We start from the raw sequence: 22,571 nt of genomic DNA on the forward strand, positions 1-22,571 counted from the left end.
GTATATTGGGCTCCTGAGATTGAAACAAAGCACATACAGTTACCATATGCTCCAAAACAAGCCAAGCATAGACTTTCTAAACAGTCTAAACTGATGTACAGTTGAGAAATACTTTAAGTATTCAAAACTTAAAAACAGACCACATAATAGATCTGCTTTTGAAAGGCTCTTGAAAATCTCTTGGATTTCTACTGCAGAGTGTAGTGGCAATGATGTATAAATTTGTGTATTGTGGAAACTCTGTGTGTGTGTGTGCGTGCAGGTATGCATACTTGCATTAATGTATGTGGTATAGGTGTATTTGCATAATGTATGCGTGTTGCACGCGCATTTGTGTGCGTCTGCCCATCTGTGTCACAGACACTTGTGCAGCACCTGCTGGGGACGTGCCACTCTCCCCTTCACTCCTCCTCTCATTCTATCAAGGTCACCTCACTGTGCAATGTCCCAAAGGAGCCAGGCATCCTCCCAACAGAACAGACAACACAGCAACAGAGCACACAACAGAGCTTTCTTTAATAAAGAGATACAAAAGATATGAGATACAGTATGTTATTACAGAGCTGCATTCTTTGCAAAATCAAAGGGAGAGGCAGCTGAAGAAGGCATCTGTCTCAGCACAGCTCAGTCTGGCCCTCTGGTTAAAGCCATGACAGCCAAGTGTTAGTGGAAAAACCCCACTGGCACTCAGGCAGTCCGCAGCAGCATGCTGGGCTGGCCAACTTAGAGATGGCCTTCAATAAACCCACGAGCAAAAGGGATGCCCGTCTCAAATGAGGTATGGAGTATTCAGTGGCAAGGCAGCCAACATTTGCTAAAGCCCAAGCCACTGATGTGTATTTGTTCAAGGGTAGGGGTGAGGGGGGTGGGGGCACAGGGCCTGGTAAAGTCTGGACAAAGAGGGAAGATGAGGAAAGATAATGTAGGAAAGAGACAGAGGGAGAGAAAGTTTCCTGTGTGTCTTCATCTCTGCTGCTGGACTAACAGGAGATAGGTAGCATAATAGGTAGCAATGGGAGCATGAGGCGTTCCCTTCGCTCTACTTCCCTAGAATAGGAAAAGAGCCTGGTTATACGGTTGGGCTGCAGAGCAATGGAGCAGGCACTTCTGCACTTGTAAAAACAGTTCTGTGGCCAATGCACAGACAGGCAGGCAGGCCTGCTGAGAACCAACAGAGGGAACATGTAAGAACCATGTCGGCTTCTGCACAGTCAACCACAAAGCACAAGACATGAACATACATAAAAACCCATAAAATGTACTTTCACAAATACAAATGGCCATATATTTGACTTTTCACTTTTGACCATTGCATCATTGGAATGGTGGAAACTGGCTCTTTAGCAGCACATTACTTCATGAAATTAAAACGCACAACAGTCTGCTAGATGGATATTACACTGCAAGAAAGTAGGCTATTTTATCTATTTACGATAAGAAAAAACAACAATAAAACAGGGTTCAATAACGCTGTGCCTGATTTCATACAGAAGGAATGTCATGGCTGGAGAGCAAAACTAACTGAGAATATGATGTGACCATTTATTAAGGATTTGATCACATTTATTGGAAAATTCCTTGCTCTGCTGCAGTTCTGGCCAGCATAGAAAACACATATCCTGAAGTCAACGTGCCACAGTCTGCATCTAAATGTCATAACAGAACGTGTCTGAATGCGCCTCAAGCAGGATTGAATTGAAAATTATTGAGTCGTGTGCTTGTGAGTGTGTATGATTATGTCCACTGTGTCCATTGTGGTCATATTTGAATTAGAGAGAGCGACAGAGGCAGAGAGGAGATTGGCTGCACAAGGGGTAACAACCCCTTTGGGAAGCTAATGAAAGTTGTAAACACAGGAAGAGGTTCTCGTTGACAAAGTAAACATTTCCTGGAAAGACAAGGCCTACTGTAAAGAAAAAGAGCAATGCTTGTATCCACAGTCAGGTGACAAAATACATATTGTGTTTTATTGGCCCACACAGAACACAAGTTATTGATTAACATGATTCTTTTTGTTTTTGCTTTAGAAAATTCCAATAAAATGATACAGGATCAATTTTGCATGGTAGATTTCCTTCTTGACCTCAAACCTGGCTTGCTCTTAATCTATCTGCATCTGTTTGTGCTTGTGCACTTTGGAGACACGAGTGCAGCGGCCTATTAACAGCTTTCTTCCAGCAATGAAAGGTGACAATGACGCCTCGGGACTCATATGTTCAAAGTTTTCTTGGCAATGAGAAGCTATAATGTAATTATCAGGCTGGTGTGAACTTTCAGACTCCTTGCTGCTATCCCCACATCTTTCTACACAACGCCAGCTACACTTATGCAATATTGATTGGCAGAGTGACAGAAAGTTTGATCCAGAGGCCTCGACTTCTTATTAAAAGTTACTAGTGCTAGTTCAACTTGTTCAGCTGTGCTGTGTCACAATGAATTCAGCAGAGATGATGATTTAACTTTCAAATCATACAATCATATTTTGTGTATTGTGAGCTTAGGACAAAAAGAATTAATACAAAAGTTACTATTTGTGACTTACGTAATAGCCCATCAGTGCACACTTAAGGTAATTGCCCTACCGGATATTCAGAAATGTACAGGACTAAAATTATGGATGTGTGGGTTGACTGAGCCTGAAATTCCAGAATTGTAATGTGCTGGATCCCGTCTCACGCACATATAGTATTTCCCTGTTATCCTCCTATATAAAAGAGACAATAAATCAAACGCAAAGCAGTGGAACCCTTCTTGACCTAAATGGCATTCCTATCAACCACTAAGCACCTTGGCTGGCCTTTCAAAGGCTTTATTTCCTGACTGGGAGAAATGTTTGGAGAGAATAAATGAACTGTTACATTTTGTCCAGCTAGACGATGGAGCCTTCATTTGGCCGGAGTTATTCCTGTTCAGGGGGGCAGGGGCAGGTCTAATAAGAGACAGGCCAGCAGCAGCCTTGTCATTAGCTGAGAGGCTGGCAGACCCCTGCTGCCTAATTGGCACAGGCTCACTGCTAACAAGGGCTTCCTACCAGCAGGGGAAACAGACTGTTAGCGCCATACACTGCAGTGACCAGCTCTCCACTGTCCGCAAAAAGACTCGCAGAACTTGCCCAGGGAACACCTGACCCATTAACGAAAGAAATGGAAAGCTGATGTCTTTTTAATGAGAACAATAAAGCTCATGAGCAAACTGCACCCCAGGCTTTGCTCTTTAAGAGGAGCCTTGGCAGAATGGATGGAGGGTTGCATTTAAACAGACTTGGCTGGGAGATTAGATCAGTTATAATTTTCAGAATGATTTTTTTTTTTCCCTGAGCCACTTTTGCATAATTTTTCAGTTAGCGAGGAAAGTGATATTTGCAACAATTCTGCAGGGTTATTGTCCAATAACTGGGCGAGCCACTTCCTCACTACTTTCATTTTCCTTCAGACATACACTGTTGTAATAAGAGCAGTAATAATAAGCAGATGAGCAGTTGTTCTGTCTGTTAATCTTTCAAAAATAATGAAACAATGAAAGGGGGTCTATTTGATGAGTGAAGGAAGTTTGTAGATTTATGTTAGCTTTAATCTCTTGATCCAAATGGGTCTCATCTGGAGGCAATAAAGCAAAAAAAATTAATATGAAAATGGAAAATTAACAGGAACTGAGGGCATTTTATCAAGAAAAGGGAGGGGAGGAGCGGGGGGCTTGGCAAAACCGGACCACTGCTCACAGTCTGCTTCTGACAGCACTGATATAGTCGTAGTGCTTTGAAACACATGATCCAGCTTTTCACTCCACTCAAATAACACTGCGTTTATGAAATGTAAACATTGACAGTTCACTAGGCCAGACTGATCTCATAAACCAGACTTCCAAGATCCTCGGTTCACCGTCCAGGGGACTTAGGAACATCACGGTCTAATGACTCCCAGCATGAGAAGTTATCTTACAAAAGAGCGGGGAGAGACGAGGACGGCAGAAATGAAGAGACACTCGGGTCCTTGCTGTACATGCTGTCAGGGCTTTCTGAATGAGAAGTGCTGCAAACCCCAGGAACCAAAATATCTACAACACAGTCCCGAACTGGGAGAGCTGAGAAATCTGTAGACAGCTGGATAATTACTCCTTGAATAAATGTGTTGGGTGATAATGATAACAGCTGTGCATTTTCTCTAATGTTGCTTTTCCGAGCTATAGATAAATCAACCAAACAAAGAATGGAAGCATTGTAACAAACAACTAGCAGAGCAACAGCACAACACAGACCAGCACAGGGAACAAAATTAAGGATATTTATATTCAGTCAAAATCCCAATGACCTAAATCTCCAGCAGACTCTCAACTGAAATGAAAAGTTTTATTTGATAAGAAATCAGTGGTATTCGCTTTGACTTGCACTTATTTAGTCAGTTATATCAGAACTGGAGAGTTTTTCTTTATTTAAAGAAGAGCAAAGAAAGGCACTAAGGGCTTTTTTCAATGAAAAAACAGTTTTCACTCTTCTACTAACTTTAGTAAGAGTTTGACTACATTATAAGGTTCATTGATCTAACTGGTTGAAGTTAGCAGACAGTTCATCCAATTACCTGCGGAGTATTTTTTGAAAGCACCTGCCCTTTTATAATAATAATAATCTATAACCACAAATCAAGACAGCTGACGTAATGTCAACTGGGCTGCTAACATTAGCAAGGTAGGCTAACTGGCAAATACTTTCCAAGTGGCAGCTAGTTAGCCTAGCTCGCTTGTTTAATGTTATAACAGGGACAGAAGTCACTAACAGTTATTTAACGCTATGTGAGCTTGTAGAAAAATAATGTCTTGTATTTCATCATATCATCAGATTTTGACACGCTCCAGTCTGTAGGTCACCACGGAAATTGACAGTTTGTCTCCTAGCAACAGCGGCTTTCTGTTGTCAGTCAACTGTTGCCATGGGAAACGCCCAGCCAGAGGCCTGACTCTTAGACACAAACATTTCCAAAAAACATGTCCAGATAAGGTTTTTATGCTCCTTTGAAAAATGGAAAAGTATGCTGTAGTATCATTATTATTTAAAAGAATAAACATTTCAGTCCTGTTGGTCGTCCTTTAGAGTGCACACGATGATAATAAGATTTATTAGGTAAATAAAAAGCACATTTTGTCTTTGTGATTCCATCAAAAATGTAATTTGTTAATAAGACTGAAGGCTGAAACTAGAACAATTTACAACAGTCCAAACGGACTAAAACCAGCAAACTGTTATTCAGTCGGTTTTGTGAAAAATGCTGGCAAAGCTGAGGAACTTTTTACTTTTTACTACATTAAATATACTGTTTTTGTGTGGTTTTAACAAACTAGATGGGGTGTGTTACAAACTACAACCACTGTGCTGTTGTTTCATGGACTGAAGAAAACTGCTACGAGACAATATGCATAACAGAGATATTATTCTGACAGCTTACATTACTTTAAATACAGCTGTGACGTTATAAATGAATGTATGTCCACAGTGCTGCTGTGTCTGATGAGTAAGCCTCAGAGCAGGTTGGCTCTGTACCTTCGCCTGTCACGTCTCCATCCCACAGGAATGCTCTATAAACAAGAGGTGTGTCTGCCCCAGGCTACACCTTTAATTGTTTTCTCTGCTCACAGTCCCCCGCAGGCCACTCTCATACCACTGATACCTTAAAATGCTGCCAAGCACTAGATTGGTTCAATTTGAAAGGGTGGGAGGAAAACAAAAACAGATTTATCCCCTTTCTTTTTTTTTTCCACCTCAGACTGGAGACACTTACCTTTGCTCACCTTTCATTTAGGCCTGTTAGGGCCGATCCCATTCTTAGTTTAAATCCGCACAGCTCATCATCTCAAACACTCAGAACTGAACATTTGTATTTGAATAAAGATTCACTATCCAGATATTACCTCAATAATGAGCTTTCACCACATATCCAGTCAAAGTCAAGTCAAATGCAGCATCACTGAACAACATGTGTCCTGCTATTTTCTTAAAGTCCTAGAAATTATCAAAGATGTAAGATTGAATTATAAAAAACATATTGAACATATATGTATATAAAATACTTATTGCTCTCCATGGACATGGTAAATGTTCTTCCATGCAAGCTTATTTATGTTTAAACACACAAATTGCAGGCTCCAACATCTCCCTGATACATTCCATATCCTTTTTTATCTTATCTTCAGACAGTCATTCTTATTCAACTAGGCAATTCAAACATTTCGGTTCACCTTATTTCCATACAAGACATCCATTTTTTAAAATCAAATATAGAAGTCCACATTTTTGCAATTCATTGAATATACCACTAAATCATTTTTAATCTTGAACTTTATGCCAAGATGCTTCTTTGGTTGTATATATCTACTTATAGGTTTGCATTTCTGTTTTTATTTCTTTTCCCACTATTTATGCTTGCCTATATGTGTTGTGTATATATAGAGAGAGTGTTTGTGCTATGTGTATTTTAACTTTTTTATTTTAATAAAACAGGAGAGGAATCTGAATTCAGGCTTCCTTCCTCTCCTGCGCTATAATTACTGTTTTCTATATGTATGTATTTTGCTTTGTATGATAGTGAGAGTGTGTTTGTCTGTGTGTGTGTGTGTGTGTGTGTGTGTACGTGATTAACCTTTAGGCCTTTGGATACAGGTATGCTGGTTGTCACTCAGGAGGAATCCTTCTCTGCAGCGGCACTCGTAGCTGCCCATCATGTTGACACAAATCTGTTGGCATCCGCCGTTGCCTTCTGAGCACTCATCCACATCTGCCAGGAGACAGACGCACAAAACAAAATTAATAAGATCACTTCAAGACAGAACAAATACTACACAGATTACCGTTTGTCTCAAGGTTGGCTGGAATCAAATCATGACCCATTTAATGACTAAGTAGCTGTAAATCATCATCAAACACAGACTGTGGGAACACACACATACTGTCCATTTATAAATATAATTACTTACTGAGTAAACGACAGTATTTTAGAAAAAGCTTTAATGTTTTGGATCTGTTAAATTATTAGTAACTAAAGCTGTTAAATAAATGTAGTGGAGTAGAATAATAGCAGAACTGAATGGAAATACTCAAAAGTACCTACATTTGTACTTAAGTAGAGTAGTTAAGTAAATGTACTTAGTCACATTCCACCACTAATTAATTGACGCCAAAGGCTTAACTGAAAAAAAACTACAAAAAACCTACCACAGACTGAAAACATTTAGATTTAAAAAGTGCTTCTTTTTCCCTTCTGTTATAAATGAAATGTTATCTCGAAATGTAAAAAATATTTTAGAAAATGATTTAATGATTTAATAATAAATTATAATTTATTATTTATTTATTTATAATACTTTACATAATAAAGTAAGTAAAACAACCACAGAGGTTGTGGTTTGACTGCAGATGTCATACAAAAGGAAAACACAAGGCACAAAAAGAGTGTTTGGATATTATGAAAAGCCAGAGGAGTTTGTGTTAAGCTGTCTGAAGAGGCAGCGTCTGTCTTAAAGGTTATCTGACATGGCAGCACACCAGAGTTGCACTGAAAACCTCCAACTGTGCAGCACTAAGCCATAAAAATGCTCATGCAGCACAATCTCCTGGCAAGTGAGAAACCTGATCCACCTGGACCAGAGTACCTGCTGATGACGAGTGTCTGTCAGCCCCATGACGGGAGGAATGCAGGGAGAGGGAGGAAGGGAGGGGGGCGAGGAGGAGGAGGGAGAGGAAAAGTAGAGATGGAAAGAGGAAAGCGTATGAGACAGGAGGGGAGGGGGAGCAGGAGGGTAACGAGCAACCATGTGAATCCACCTCAAGTGCGTACAAAGGCAGAGCATTTACAAAGGTGTCGCCTGAGGCCTCGTCCTGCCACGGGGCAAGAAAGGGAAACTGACCACAAACGAGAGTTGCTGACTTCATTTCCAACGATAATGAATTGTGCACTTCCAGCTGTTCTCTCCTAACGGCACAAAACTTTTTCCAACTCATTGTGTGACTCGACAAAAGAAACAAATGAACAGCAGCGGAACATCTATAAATCTTTTGATATATTTGTTTATTTTCAACATGAAAGATCTTGCACAATGTCATTTTTTCGCTGCTTTTTATTTGCCTGGCGTGCTGCGGAGCTTAGTGGCCCTGGCCTCCCCTGTGCGTGACTGCGATGTGGCTCTGGAGGTGACACTCCATATTCCCTCTTCCCCCGGAGACCTGGGCTCTGTCCCTCACTACCGACCACACTAGAACCTTATCCATCCCTCTGCTCGATGCATCAATAATCCGCTGTATACACAAGGCTTTTTTTTTAATAAACCGTCATGCGAAACTAATTTACTGTCTGTTTGTCCAGTCTGAGAAGGCCTCTAGATTAAGTTTCCTTTCTGGGGAATTCTCAGCCCGGCAGAGTTAGAAATTAAACTTCACTCTGTCCTCTTCTTTTTCCACACAGAAATGCAGACAAATGTGGATTTACCAAAGGCATAAACACACGCATACTGTGCTCACAAAGTGGCACCTGGCTAGACAGAATCCTCTGGGGTTGATAAGTAGGTGAGTGGCAGGTAGCACTCATGACCCACGTCGGCTTGCCAAGTCTGCTGTCCTGTTCTCACATTCCATCAGCAGAACTGTCTCTTTCCTCTAAAAACAATGTGTCATGTCAGTTAAGGTCGATGGGAAAAGCATCACTCTGCAGCCAGGCGAAGCGGTGCACTCAGAAAAAAAAAAAAAAGCTCTGCAAAGTTAACATTTAGACTTCAAGTCAGAGTAAAGGACAGTTTAGAAAAATATAGTTTGGGCAGACTTTCATTCAACTGTGTGGCTGCCTTGGTGTTGACCTCATGGTCTCATCTCTCGATCATGAAAGTGGCAGCAAGGGAGAGAGAAAGACCTTCGAGTTGACGAAAGCTGCCAACAACCTACAGCTGCACCTTTGCAGATAAACTGTTAGCAGGCACCAAAACCCAAAGTCCACAATTCATATGGGAAAACATCCTAACACATCTAAAGTCTCTCTCTCTCTTTCTCTCTCTCTCTCTCACACATGCAAACCCCAAAAATTCAAACATGTAAAGGCTACACAAATACAACAGTCCTCAACGTATGCACAAAATGCCCATGAGAAATGCAACCAGCCTCAAAGGGCCTAGGGGAATTCTCTTTCCATACCCTCAGCGCATCAATGAAGGTTTCATTTCCTGATTCCTTCATCCCTCCAAATGAGGCGTCGCCTGTCAGTAGATCTCTCCTGTTTAAATAGCTCCCATAATTGCCTGTGTTGTGTGCTGGGCAAGGCTGGCGTCCAAAGCAAATATTTCCAAGCGGAAAGGGGTTCTGGCATGGCCAGGAGAAGTGCTCATGTTATTTGGACTTAAAACATTTTTTAAAAATTCTCTTGAGAGGATGGAAAAAAAAACCCATCTTAATCAAGTTAAAAGGGCTGCCTCACTTCTGAAAAATGAGACATGTCTCTGCTCTATCCCTGCTTCACTCGAGGAGACGAAGGGAAAAGGAAGGTTCAAACGGAGAGAGATTAAGAGATTGGTTGTGTTTGCGGAGGCCATGTCCGCTGGTTTCTCAGATAGCCTTGACTGTATATATAACATTTGGCCTTGCGCAGAGCTTTAGAGCCATGTAAACACGGTGGTTGCCTTACAGAAACTCCTGAACTCGTATTTTGCAGAAACGCTCAACTCTTTTGCTCTCCTTTTTTTTTTTTTTTTTTTAAAAGGTTCAGCGACTTTGGGGGCATTTATTGCTGACCCAGAGGTTGTTTTTTTTTGCCACGGGTAGAGTGAAAAACTACTGCTGTCTGTCATCAAAGTTGTCCATCCATCCCACTGCTTGGCTTCTGTCTGGATCAGACATAACTGTCTCTGTGGTCTAGACAGACCAGAGACAAGGAGGTGAATGGACGGACACTGGCGTCTTTGCGCGTTTAATTTACAGGAGTGAAAGAGGCGCACACTCTTTAATAAGGCAGCAAATCGGAGCCATGTGCAGCGACAGGCAGCAAAACAGCTGGTGGACTGCAGAGCCTGACTGTCCTGCTCTGGTAGATGAGCAGGCACCAGTGAGGAAGGAGTGGCACATACACAGCCAGCTCCAATTAAAACAAGATCCTTTCTTATTTTAAACAGGATTACAGGATTTCCTCTTTTTCTCTGTTGCTTCTGGAGTTCAGTGACACAGCGCATTGCTTCACCCACTTGAATGAACAGTGACCAAGGAGCCAGGTTTGAACCCGGCCTGCGAGGACATCTGAGTACACAGCCTCAGTCTGACACACGTCAGCTGAAGTTGTATAATTTGAAATGTTGCAGGAAGTCCTGATCTTTCATCTGCAGAACAATCACTCCCCTAAATCATAGAAGTGTGGGTGACTATTGCAAAATGGAAGTTGATGCATATCGACACTTACAGTATTTAGCTTTGAACAATTCATTTATTCCAGCACTTCCTGTCTGCCTGACCCACTGTGTCTAACTTAGCTAACTGATTCACATTTGCTAAGCAAACACGAATAAAATCTCTGTTTACTGTAGTGTCTCATTCTTAAATCAGAAGTGAGGGACGATTTTTATACTATTACATAAACAAAACTAATACAGCTTTGATTGAACTCAGACTTTTTAGACTTTGGGTCCGTCTCCCAGGTAACCATTTTGGTAAATAAGCACAGATTCTACGTCCAATCTCTCGCTGAGTTCTTTCCTAAATAAAAAACTATGAGCTAAGATCATGCTAAATGGTATTTCTGTGTTCCTCCAAAACAAGTCTGGAAGTATTTTAAAAACAAAACCCCAGGATAAGTGTTTGGGTGGACAGCCTTATGCCAAGGAGACGAGAGGCCCTGCACTGACGTCTGATGGCTCCCAGTCTGCTACATGCTTACGTCCCTAAGCCCAATCTCAGGCTTGAGTTTCCCCCAAAGCCCTGCCAGTGGGCTCAGCTGGAATTGTTCATTTCATGGTGGATGGGACTGAACAATCCTGAGAGGAGAGAGAGTGAGTGTGTTGATATAGTCTTCAGGAGCCAGCTAATGCACCTATCTCAAATCCGTCCTTTAACTCATCACTCCAGCTCCTCTCCTCTGAACTGTGGAGAGACTCTCTTGTCCAAACCCGATCGGTGCATGTCACAACAAAAGCAAAGTGACTGCTAACTGGGGAGACAGCGGGGTATTTGCATCTGCAGCGGGGAAGTGAGGAGGGTTAGTACTAAGCCCCAGCAGTGCCTGTAGTATCCTGAACTCCTCTGGGTTTGATGGGAGAGAGTTAACCAGACCATCATTCCCCCCAACTCAATCTTACATATTCAGGAGTTAAAGGTGAAGCAAAAGTGAAGGGTGCGGAGGTTATCATTACTGCCGTGAAAGAGTGGCCAATGCACTTAAAAGGAATCCATTGAAGAGCGCAGTAAAGGCTGTGGAGCAAATCAGCGTGACGCTCTTTGATTACTACTTTTTCCCATCAGGACCTGGTCAATAATACATCAGTCTGAAACCTCCTGTTTGATTAGCCAACCTTGCAATATGATCCCAAAGGATTACAAGAGCAAGGATACAGGCTCAGCCGGGGCGAAGACTCAGAGACTTTGTGGCAGATGACAGATGAAGCTTTTTCTGAGGGACATTCTCAATGCGATTGGCAAAAAAACAAAGCAATGCCACTATATTATTACAACCATTAACAAAATACTAAACAGTGTTAACAGATGTGACCTTTTCTTGGTTGCTTCCTGAAAACTGTTCTTCAAAAGCCCATTTTGAAGCTGTAATGACATTGCTTTTGTGTTATAGATCATGTTATGTCTTTGGGGAAGGTTAAAGTAAAAGGGCATCCATTTCCCTATAGATTGCACAGGGAATTGAGCTCTGCTGAATCAATACAAACCAAATCAGTGTTGGTCAATAGAAATCAAAGGAACATGGCCTGTTAAGATGCGTGTGTGGAGCCCAAAACCCCCAAATCAGTTCTTTGGCAACCGGGAGCAACATGTACAACTAACAGAGCAGATGAATATAGGCAAACAAAGCAATGACAAAAGCATGTCCTTTACAGCATGGTGGCAGTCAGTGAAACATCTGTAATGTCTATTTCAAGCCTGCTTTTGTTTTTCCCAGTGAGTCACACTGCATGCGATTGTGGCATTTTCACTTTATGGGAGCATAAGAAATCTCTTTACTTGTGTCTTTTTAGTTCCAGATAGAAGTGAAATGTTGTGATTTGTGGTTGTAAAGAAAGTATTTGTGCAGATGCATATGATATTAAGCTACTTGAGAGAGTTTAACGAACCAGCAATGATAAGAGGGTATTCAGGTTTCTGTAGGACCTCAAACAAAACACATAGGTCATAAATGTGGGGACGGTGGTGCTACAGTGGGGAACTAATAGCCTTCCTGCATCTGGTTTTCATTCTAAAGAGGATGTGTGTTTTGGATTAAATTGACATTGATTCCTCTGTTTTTCCTAAGACTGTAAAAATCCTCTACAGCGTTGCCATGAAAGAGGTGTGGTGATTAAATACCATCCCTCCCTTACCTCTGCAAGATAATAGTCATGACAGTTATAAAAGATGTAATCAAGTTCTTATATGCTTCACTTCTTCTCTTCATTGAGTTTTGAGAGGGCACAATAGCTCCCTGTGAGGTAAATTATACAGTGAGTGACATCTCACTCCGCACAGACAGGAGCAGTGTGCTGTGATATTACATTGCTTCCACCTTGCTGACTCCCTGACATCTTTGTGGGGTGTAGGGCAGACCTCAGAAACCAGAGCGTCCCCGGTGAGGCGCACCAGGCAGCGTTCTGCTTCACGCTCTGCCGCCTTCTGCCACCGCCCAATGTCATTATGCTGCCAACACATCCAATTACAAGGAGCCGTGTGGCACGTGCAGCAGCGAGCAAACAAAGAAGACATCGACAGGGATCCGCGTGCGCTGGCCTAACTCATGTCCCTGAGCTGACAGTCACACACATGCACCGGTGCCTGCTGGCTAAAGAAAAGCCTTAGAGAGCCGAGAGCAGGAAGTTATGGACACCTCTGGGAGTTTATGCTCAACTGTAACCATGAAAAACAGAAGGAATAAAACAAAATCACTGAAGCTTTGTGGGAAAAACAACATGGGGTATATCCAAAGAGAAGCTCCTTAAAGATCTCAGACTTTAAACTCCGTGTGAACTTTTGAGGATCAGGTGAATGTCTCCTCCGCAGCCTCGGGCACATCTGGTCTATAAGGGCTCTGAGGGTCTGACCTCGTCTGGGAACCAGCTGCTTAGCTGCTCTCCACTCCAGGGCCAAGGGGACTAATCTTTTCTCAGGGGCCAAAAGAAGCTTAAACCTGGAAGAGGAAGCTAGGGCCTTAACATGAAACATCGGCAATACCTCTTCCTCTTCTCTCTTGTGTTTGTGCTGAGGATTATTTCCTTAGCATTGCAGAGCTGAGGCATTAGAATGAGGTTAAATTCTCAAGAAAAAGAAGTCCTTTCAGGTCTCAAGGCAAGAGTTGGATTTGTACTTGACAGCTATATATATATATATATATACCATCTGTTGTGTCTTTGTGCTCTGTTTGCTATGCTGGGATTAAAAAATATTTTCTCATTAAATAATTAATTGGATCTATCTTCACAGGAACATAAGGGAATTTAGACTTCCTAAGAACCTCTTCCCTCTTGCATACAGGTCATTTACAGGAAAAAAAACATTGCAGAAGAAGTTAAAAACTTGAAAGTTTGTTTGATAGTGTGTGTTTCACTATGACGAATTATATCAAAGGGATCGATGGATGCAAGTCTGTCTGATGCAACAGCAGCAGCCACACAACCATATATTGCAATTACACACCTGCACGCAAGGCAGGAGCTGATCCACAGCACAGCAAATGATCCACGCACAGCTGAACGCTGTTGCTAAATTGCTTGGAAAATAGCCCGCTTTACACTGTAGATACAAGCGCATGAGCGAGAGAGAGAGAGAGAAAGAAAGAGACAAATACAGTAAGAATGAGAGAAAGAGAGAATCTGAGACACAAGGGCATCGTCGAGTCAGAACAGGTTTATTATCGATCTAAAGATGCAAGTGTTTTCCATTCCAGTGTGCCTTAATCCCACCTCATCAAGTAAATGTGGGATTGATATGAGTGTGCTGCCTTGAGTGCCCGCATGCAAAAGCCCTTTTACAAAGAATCATTGTCAAGTGCTGATAACTTTTTCTGTCATCACCTGAATGGGAAATCTGCTGTAGCAAGTCATCGTTACTTTCTTCTACAACAAACTCACAGCAGCTACAAGGATGAGTCGGCTTTCAATATCAAGTGAAATGCATCATGCTGAGATTGTAACCAAGAAGGAGATGATTTCTGAGGAGCAGCAGGGTCTGACTTCGTGGTTACAAAAAACCAAAAGGAATGTAGGATGGGAGAGAAGGAGAAAGACAGAAAGACTGAATCTGGGGTGGTGGTAGATGGTGTCTATGTTTAGCAGCTCACAGCAGCAGAAGGTATTTTTTCCTTCATTTCATAACCTTTTAAGTGTAATGCGTTCTCTGTGAGGTTAATATAAATGGCACGCTGGTGAAATATTAAACCATGGGAAAGTATGGTCGGCTGACGCCTCACTCAGAGCTCCCAGCTCAGGGTCAAGATCTTCATAAATTCACTCCTTTTCGTCAGACTTATTAAAAAATATCGCCTTTTTTCTTTTGTGAAAACACATTTTGAGACTACCTGTTATGTAAAATGAAGAAATAGCTAATATCTAATGCAGCAGTATAATAAGAGCTCAATTCAGCCCTGAAACATATATTACCATTCATGATGTGACCTTAGACACGCAGAGAGAAGAATTTATTCAGCCGCATGGGTTATGTCAGGCTGAGTTTGAAATTTGACACATGCGGCTTAATATACACGTTCTCCTGACAAAAGCCTCTTATGGAACAATGTTTTCCTACATAATTACGTCAGCGTAGGGAAAAAGTGTAGGGAAAGGTCTATTCAACACACACACACACACACACATGCTGTGTTAAGTGCACACACTCTCAAACATCACACTCACCTAGACAATTGTGCCCATCATGTGCCAAGCGGAAGCCATCATAGCATGTGCACCTGTAATTTCCTGGGATGTTGATGCACTCATGGACACAGCCACCGTTGTATTCAGTTGCACACTCGTCGACATCTGCAGAGAGAGGATACAAAAGGATGTGAGAATGGGTCCTTTAAAACTCAAAGCAATCATGATCCGGCTAGGGTTTAGTATGTAGGAGCAGCCTTAAAAGAATATTTTTACAATTTATTTTTTTGCCAATGCAATATTCTGACTACAATAATTAAAGACAAATGTAACATAAGTCCTGAATCTTCAATTATTTCTAATATCCTGAATAAATTAAATAATATACAATGAAGAGAATAAAGGTAACTAAAGAGGTAAATGGAGTTTAAAAAAGAATGAATCTCTACAATGAAATGTCACAAAGTTACAATCCCATATTCTGATAAATATGTCATGCATTTTATAGCTTTTTTCTTTTATTTTTCTTGAGGATAAAGACTTTACCGAGTGTGTTGAAAAGATTTAAAATGAAATGAATTTTGGAATTCCTAAGAGAGCAGCCGACAGTGTATGTAGTATAAAGTGTCAAGTAGTTTTCCAAATCTTTCCTGAATTTGGACAACATAACGAACAGGTGTGCTACAGACTCCTATTCCTTACCGCAGGACAGTATTTGCAGACTTCTTTCATTACAGGGGTGGCATCTTTGCTTTATAGTGAAGGAGTCCTCTTTCACTTTATTGGCGATAAGAAACTGTGTTCCATGTTGTGTACCAGTTGACCTCATGGTGAGGGGCTCATTTGAAAACAGCTGCTGGGTTAGACTTTCAGTAGTTCTCTTATGGTTATATCACTAAACCATTTGTCAAAAATATTGACACTATTAATCTCAATGTGATCACCGGGAATAACTTGAACCTTGTTGTCTACGCTATTCAAAACCATAAGCATTTCCTTTGGGTTTTACACAGGGGTTGTGCAGAGTAGCGACTTCTTGGTTGCATACAATGTCAGCGTGACCACAGTATCGCCATACCGCTGCAAACCTATCTTAGAGTGGTATCAATCTTCTCATCTAACTCTCTGTGAGAAAGCAGAAGCATAAAAATGTCAAAATATTCCAAAGTGCAATTAAGCCATTTGGTGTAATAAAGATAATTAAAATTATTTTTTTCATCTCTTCTTTCATAAGAGCTCTTATGAGGTAAACAGGGTACAAGACAACAGCTGTGGTAATTAGTTGGTTCACCTGTTACTGATGTAACTTGGGTACATGCCAGAGCTACACTGATATTGTTTTGTTTGTAAAGCCTAATACTGATTTTATGTCATATTTAATATCCAATTTTTTTTTGCCACTTTCTTGCCAAAACGTTGTTTTTTCCATTGCTTTGGAATTTTATTGTTGGCAGGATGTATCAGCCTCTGAAACAGTTTTTTGTCCAGTATGGGGTACCCACAGCTTTCTGCCGTGTACCAGAGAATGAAGTCAGTTGTAACATTTGCAGCTATAAGTACGTAATTGTCTATTTATACAAAACACATACTTGGACAATTAAAAGTAATAAGGAAATAAAGTTCTTATGGAAAATTAAACTATTCCATGCGTGAGACGTACGTCGCCAGAAAGGAATCTCCATTAAATTAGTACTGACTTATTAACATTACAGGCTGACTGGTCCAATACTTAATAAAAGGCAAATTTTGAGCATCGGAGCATTAAATCGATCTAACCCTTCATCAATCCTAGTAGCTAAAACTGAAGAAATGTGACACATAAATGAGGGAGCAGAAGCAAAAAGATAAAGTGAGACTGCAGATTGGTATGACAGCCAGAGTGGAGTTGTCTGTTATGGTTATGATGATGGTTGAGGGACTCGTACTGAGGAGACCCAGACAAGGTGGATGGAGAACACAGCGCACTTCCACACAGCACTTACTGGCCCATTTAGGGCCGATGATCCCGGTCGTTCAGCTCCTCTTTGAGGCTGTCTCACTCAGGGCTTAATTGTACTTGACAGCAGAGGGATGGGACTGAAACAAAGAAACACTCTCCTGCTCCCTGCTTCTCTGCTTCCCACACATCTCTGTCATTCCCCGATCACGGCACACAATCACCCATCACTTCTCGACTCCTCTCTAAACCTGAAACACCCACCACATGATAACACAAAAGTGATTTTTCTCCAATAGCTTTCAGTTTGTTTTTATTCGATGCTTGTCACGTCCTCCTAAGCCAGGATGTGTTTTCCCCTTATATTTACAAGATGCAGATTTGTTTTTTTGGACAAGCATATTAAGGCTGAAATGTAATAGATTTAATACTCAGTATAGTCAGCTTTCAGTTTGGTTTACTGACTAAGATTCTAATATGTAAGAAAGTACAATATAATCAGACTTTTTCAGAAAGATATGGTCCTGGACTTATTTCCAGTGTTGTCCCTGGTGTTTTCAACGTCTACTAATCTAAATCATAAAAGCCAACTGCGATCAGTATTTTTTTCTTAGAAGGACAAAGCAGAAACTAAAAACAATCATTATTATGTATTTCTAAAACAACAATAAAAATAAATAATAATAAAAGCCAGTATGAAAAAACTATTGGAAATCACATTTATAAAGTCATTGACAATAAAAAACTTTTTTTTTTAAACTACATTGCCCTTAAAACTTCTGTGTGTGTTTTTGGTTCATTGTCATATTTGGCCAGTTGAAGTTCCTCAGAAAAGCTTCACAGACCACAGAGACCTTTTTGATACCATCCCACCACTGCAGGTCAACAAGAAAAGTCCAGGGAAACTCTAAGAGGGAATTCTATATTAAAAAGACAGTAACTTTGGAAGATACCTTCAATATTTGTCTAAATCAGACTGCTGAAGCCTCATATTAGCTTCAGATAATCTGCACAAAACAAGGCCCTTCACTTACATTTAAAGCCCACTAGGAAGGGACCTTTTATCAGCCAGTATAAATAGGAGGACTGCTTACCTGTTTCAGTGTTCATATGGGAACTTGACTATCAGAACAACTAAAAAAATATGAACCTATAATTTAACAACAGAGGACAAATCAGTAGCATTCCCTGAAGATCAAAGATTGTGCTTCAACTGATACAGACTCATAAAATTACAGCTATTGACAGGTCACATTTAGACCACCAAAACATAAAGAGCAAATCTGAACCATAGACTATAAAGATAAGCAGGGTGGAGGAGCTGTTTAAGCTAACCAGCACAGAAACATAAGAAAGCTTTTCTTTTTCATTGTCTGCATGCTTTTTGCTGCACTCTATTTATACATATAAGTGCAGCACTGAGCAAAGCTACAACTTTCTTATTTTATGAATGTTGCTTTTGAATTTTGAATTTTACCAGTATTTACCAGTAGTATCAGCCTTGAGAAGCCATCAGCAAACTGTCAGTTCAATGGAAACCCAACCTGGCACACATTTTACAATAGATTCAATAAAGCAAACTTTTATGACCTACAGGCAGAGGGCCATGAAAAACATTCGGTCAAGTAAATGAAAGAATAATAATAGTAAGGAAAAAAATGACATTGTGAAATATGGTTTTGTAATAACACTAATAAAAATTGTGGGATATAATGATCCGGAGGCTTTGGGCACATTGAAAAAGGCTAGAAAAACAGACTTGTGTCTGACAGTCTACGAGGTCTGCCTCTGGCTGTGGAAATATCCCTGACTGCTTGGCAGGGTCTCTGACTGCCGTTTCAGCCGCTATCTTAATTCTCTCCTCTAACATGTGTAGGAAATTTACTGCTTCATTTCATCTTGTCACAAAGGAGCACTCTGCACCTGGCTTTCCCCTTCCTCCGTCCGCCACTTTCTCCCTCGTCTCTCCTCCCTCTTCAGGAGAGTCTTGAAACTAATGAGTTATGTTGAGTGAGACAGAAGTTCTTATCAAACCTGTCACTGGCCCAGGGGCTTACGTTCAGAGAGATAAGGCAATTCAACATGAGAAATGTGGCTTTTACTTCAGTTTACTGTTAAAATCCCCCATGTGCTTCTACAGAGGGGAGCAGAGGTTTCTGCCTCCAACCACAGGTGAAAATGACCGCATTAATCCAGTAAGACTTTTACCTTCACAATGTTTGCCATCCCCTTTATAGCCCGACTTGCAGATACATTTGTATGACTTCAGGGTGTTCTGGCAGATGGCATCGATGCTGCAGTTGTCAAGCGCCTCTGCACACTCGTCCACGTCTAGAAAGAGGAGGAAAGAGGGAGAGGGTGGTTAGCTGATGAGGCTGAAATATACTTGATGATGGTTGTCATATTTAGATGACAAAAGAGGTTTTTCAAAATGTCAAAATCCATGCTCCATTTGACCACTCAGAGTAAAAGACCAAATGGTACTTTGAGTGGAGAAAGGGTAATGCTTTGTTAAAGGACCACTGTGTAGGATTCAGTTGCATCTATCAGTGAAGTTCAAGAGTTCAAGTTTGCATCTAACTGAACACTGCACACCACTCTATTTGATGACGTGGGAATGAGAACAGGCTTTGAAGTGTGTAGGAGAAACTATGGTGGCCGCAAAAAATGTGAAAGGCCCCATCTACAGCCAGTGTTTGGTTTGTCCGTTCTTGGCTATTGTAGAAACATGGCAGTTCAACATGGTGGACTCCATGAAAGGTGATCTATCTATCTAATCATATTGCCAAAATTGTGATGTTAAACTTGGTTGAACTGGTGCCATTGCTCTAAGCTATTGAATAACAGCAAAAATGCAATATTTATAATGATATCTTGATATGAAGCTTTCAACAATGACTTCACTGGGCTAAAAGGAAACAGTCTATGGTCTTGCTAGTGGCTCTCTGAGGCACAGCAGTGCATTGAGCTAAATGCTAACATCAGCATGCTAAGACAATGCTAACATGCAGATGTTTAGAAGGTATAATGTTCACCATCTTACATTAGCATTTAAGCATGTTAACCTTTGCTAAGTAGACACAAAAAACTAAATTAAACACAATATACAGCCGAGGCTGGTGGGAATGTCATTAGTATTATTTAGATATTTGGTCTTTAGTCAGGAGATCACTAAAGTAAAATGAAAATTTGGATTTATCCTCTGGATGCCATTGATATCTGTACCAAATTATATGGCCTAGAATTGTTGAAATAGTTCAATAAAACCAAAAATGTCAATCTCGTGGTGATAGCAGAGGAAAAGTAAGGGGATAACAAAATTCAACAGGATCCATACTCATGGACCATGGATGTCTGTATAAAAATGCATGGTAATGTATCCAGTAGCTGTTGAGATGTTTTTGTTTGGAAGAGAGTGGTGGCCCAACCAACAGACTGACATGCTGCTAGCATGGCTAAACCAAAGCAATACAAATTTTGTTTTTTAAATGACAAACAAAACAAGCAGCCTTAATTGGGCTAAAACATACATTTCAACTTTTAAAATGTAATGTACAGTAGCAGGACGTTCAATCAAGTAACCAGGACACATTTATGCTTGACTAGTTCTCGAAGCCCTGAAGAACAGATAAAGGCAGATAAAATAACTCTGTTGAGTAACTGCTGGATTGAGTTTGAATTATAAAAGAGAGAATGTGAAAAGATAAGAATGGAATTGGATTTAACCAGAAGCATGGTCTGGTTTGCCTCACGGAGCCACTAATCCCACCAGATCCCAGTTAACTAGCCCAGGTGTTTAGGATTACCCCCCTGCACACAGGGGAAGGGCAGCTTAACAAGGTTTACATAGCTTCCAATATCCACTCTTATCACAAGCCCTCTGCAGGAGCCGGCTGATTCCACTGGGAAATGACCTGCAACCTAAACCCCTGAGCTTAGCATATTGGCTATATTTGCCTATTCCTTGAGGACATGAAGTCTGCTGTGGAAAGGAGGCCAGTGACTGCGAATAATGCACAAAACTGTGGAAAATCTGTGTCACAAAATTGAACATAATATACCCAATAAAATACTTTTTTAACATCTTTAGGCAAACATTTTAGAAACATCACAATTGCAGTTTATTAATGTTGGTAATACTCTATGAAGAACACAAAGCTACCAGGTCAGAGGTTCCAGCGATACTTGATTATTGTGTGAAAAATATTAAGTGTCTGAATCAAGTCTATAAAGCTGGTAGCAGCTCTGTAAGGCTGTAAGCACACAGGTGCTTTGTGCTAAAAAAATAACAACACCAGCATGCTGACAACGTCAAATGAGATACTAAATAAAACTGGAACTTACAGGTTTTGTAAGTAAGTCAACTTAATTCAAAATCAGACAATGTAATGAGGCAAATAACAATTCAGCTGTGATATAGAGCCTTACTCAACAGTATGTCGAGAGGTTCACTCTATAGGCTATGTCTGGATAACAATGGCAATATAAAAAAAAAAGAAGAAAAAAGGCAGAATGTAAACTTCTTGATTCAATTTCTCGTTTTTTTAGCGACCTTTGCTAAATGTATAATTGTCTTGTTGACAAATGTTTGATGAACAATAGCAGTCAGTGCCAAACCGAACACCATGTTGAACCAGCTGTGCTCAGACTGGACAAGCAGCATGCTAACATTTTTCTAATTCAATTTTGACTTGATGATAGTGCTATATTAAATGGCACGGGATTACCAAAGTAATTAGAATTCTACCCGAGGGCTATGTGTACGTCTATACCAAATTTAATGCCAACTGCTGGTGGCTCTAGTGGAAAAGTCAGAGAATGACCAAATTCAGAAGCTTATGCTCTGTGGACCTTGAATGTCCGTACAAAATTTCATCTCAATCCATCCAATAGTTAATATTTCAGTCTGGACCAAAGTGGTAGACTGCCCACCAGACCAACCTTAGAGCCACGCTAGCTTTGCTGAAGAGTACTAAATGTCTGAGTCAGGGTTATAGGTTTAAAAATAGTAAACACACAGTTATACATCAACACTGGGCTGTCCAAATAAAGTAATATAAGCTAAGGTGTTCTGGAACAGTGCTGTCATTCTTGTAACCATTTGTGAGGTTTTATGTGTCTGTATAGTATTTTAGTTTCTATGCAGGAATATAGCACCTGGGACAGCTGTGGCTCCTCTCCTGCTAAGTTTCCACAAAGCCATTTAATGATGCAGGAGCTCCCCGAGCCTTGTATTGATTTATATTATGCGAGAACAATATGAATTCTCCTGAGGAGCAGCCTGGGTCCTTTCTTCTTACAGACTGTCTTCCATGATAAGAGCAGGAGAGGCCGTGTGAGGAAGTATTTTTCATTAATCACAAAAAAATATCTGTCTTATTGTCAGGTTTCTTGGTGCTAAGCCTCTGTAGTAATTAATATTCATTATGACAGAAACTCAAAGAATTCCTCTTTTCATCTTGTTATTAATGTTCCCATCTGGAGCATCATTTCACTTTATCTTTCCAGACTGCAAGGTTGCAGACTCACACTCTTTTACTTTCAGACACACACCAAAACACACACACACACAGTTTCCAAACACGCCTGAAGTCGGAAACTACAATTACGATTCGAT

The 22,571-nt window shown here is 40.6% G+C and overlaps 1 protein-coding gene across 2 annotated transcripts in view; it reads right to left on the bottom strand.

The window, feature by feature from the left end:
• Positions 1-22,571, bottom strand: part of scube3 (signal peptide, CUB domain, EGF-like 3) — a 72,414-nt gene that overhangs the window by 35,794 nt on the left and 14,049 nt on the right. For both annotated transcript variants that reach the window (XM_035657117.1, XM_035657116.1), the window contains exons 2-4: positions 19,163-19,285; positions 15,058-15,183; positions 6,627-6,761 (exon numbers count right to left, since the gene is read on the bottom strand). In XM_035657117.1, coding sequence (XP_035513010.1) covers positions 6,627-6,761; positions 15,058-15,183; positions 19,163-19,285 — 384 coding nt within the window. The remainder of the gene's footprint in view (positions 1-6,626; positions 6,762-15,057; positions 15,184-19,162; positions 19,286-22,571) is intronic.

This window comes from Morone saxatilis, unplaced genomic scaffold (assembly GCF_004916995.1).
Source record: "Morone saxatilis isolate NCDOM2014 unplaced genomic scaffold, NCSU_SB_2.0 Contig15, whole genome shotgun sequence".
In the NCBI taxonomy this organism is placed as follows: Eukaryota; Metazoa; Chordata; class Actinopteri; family Moronidae; genus Morone; species Morone saxatilis.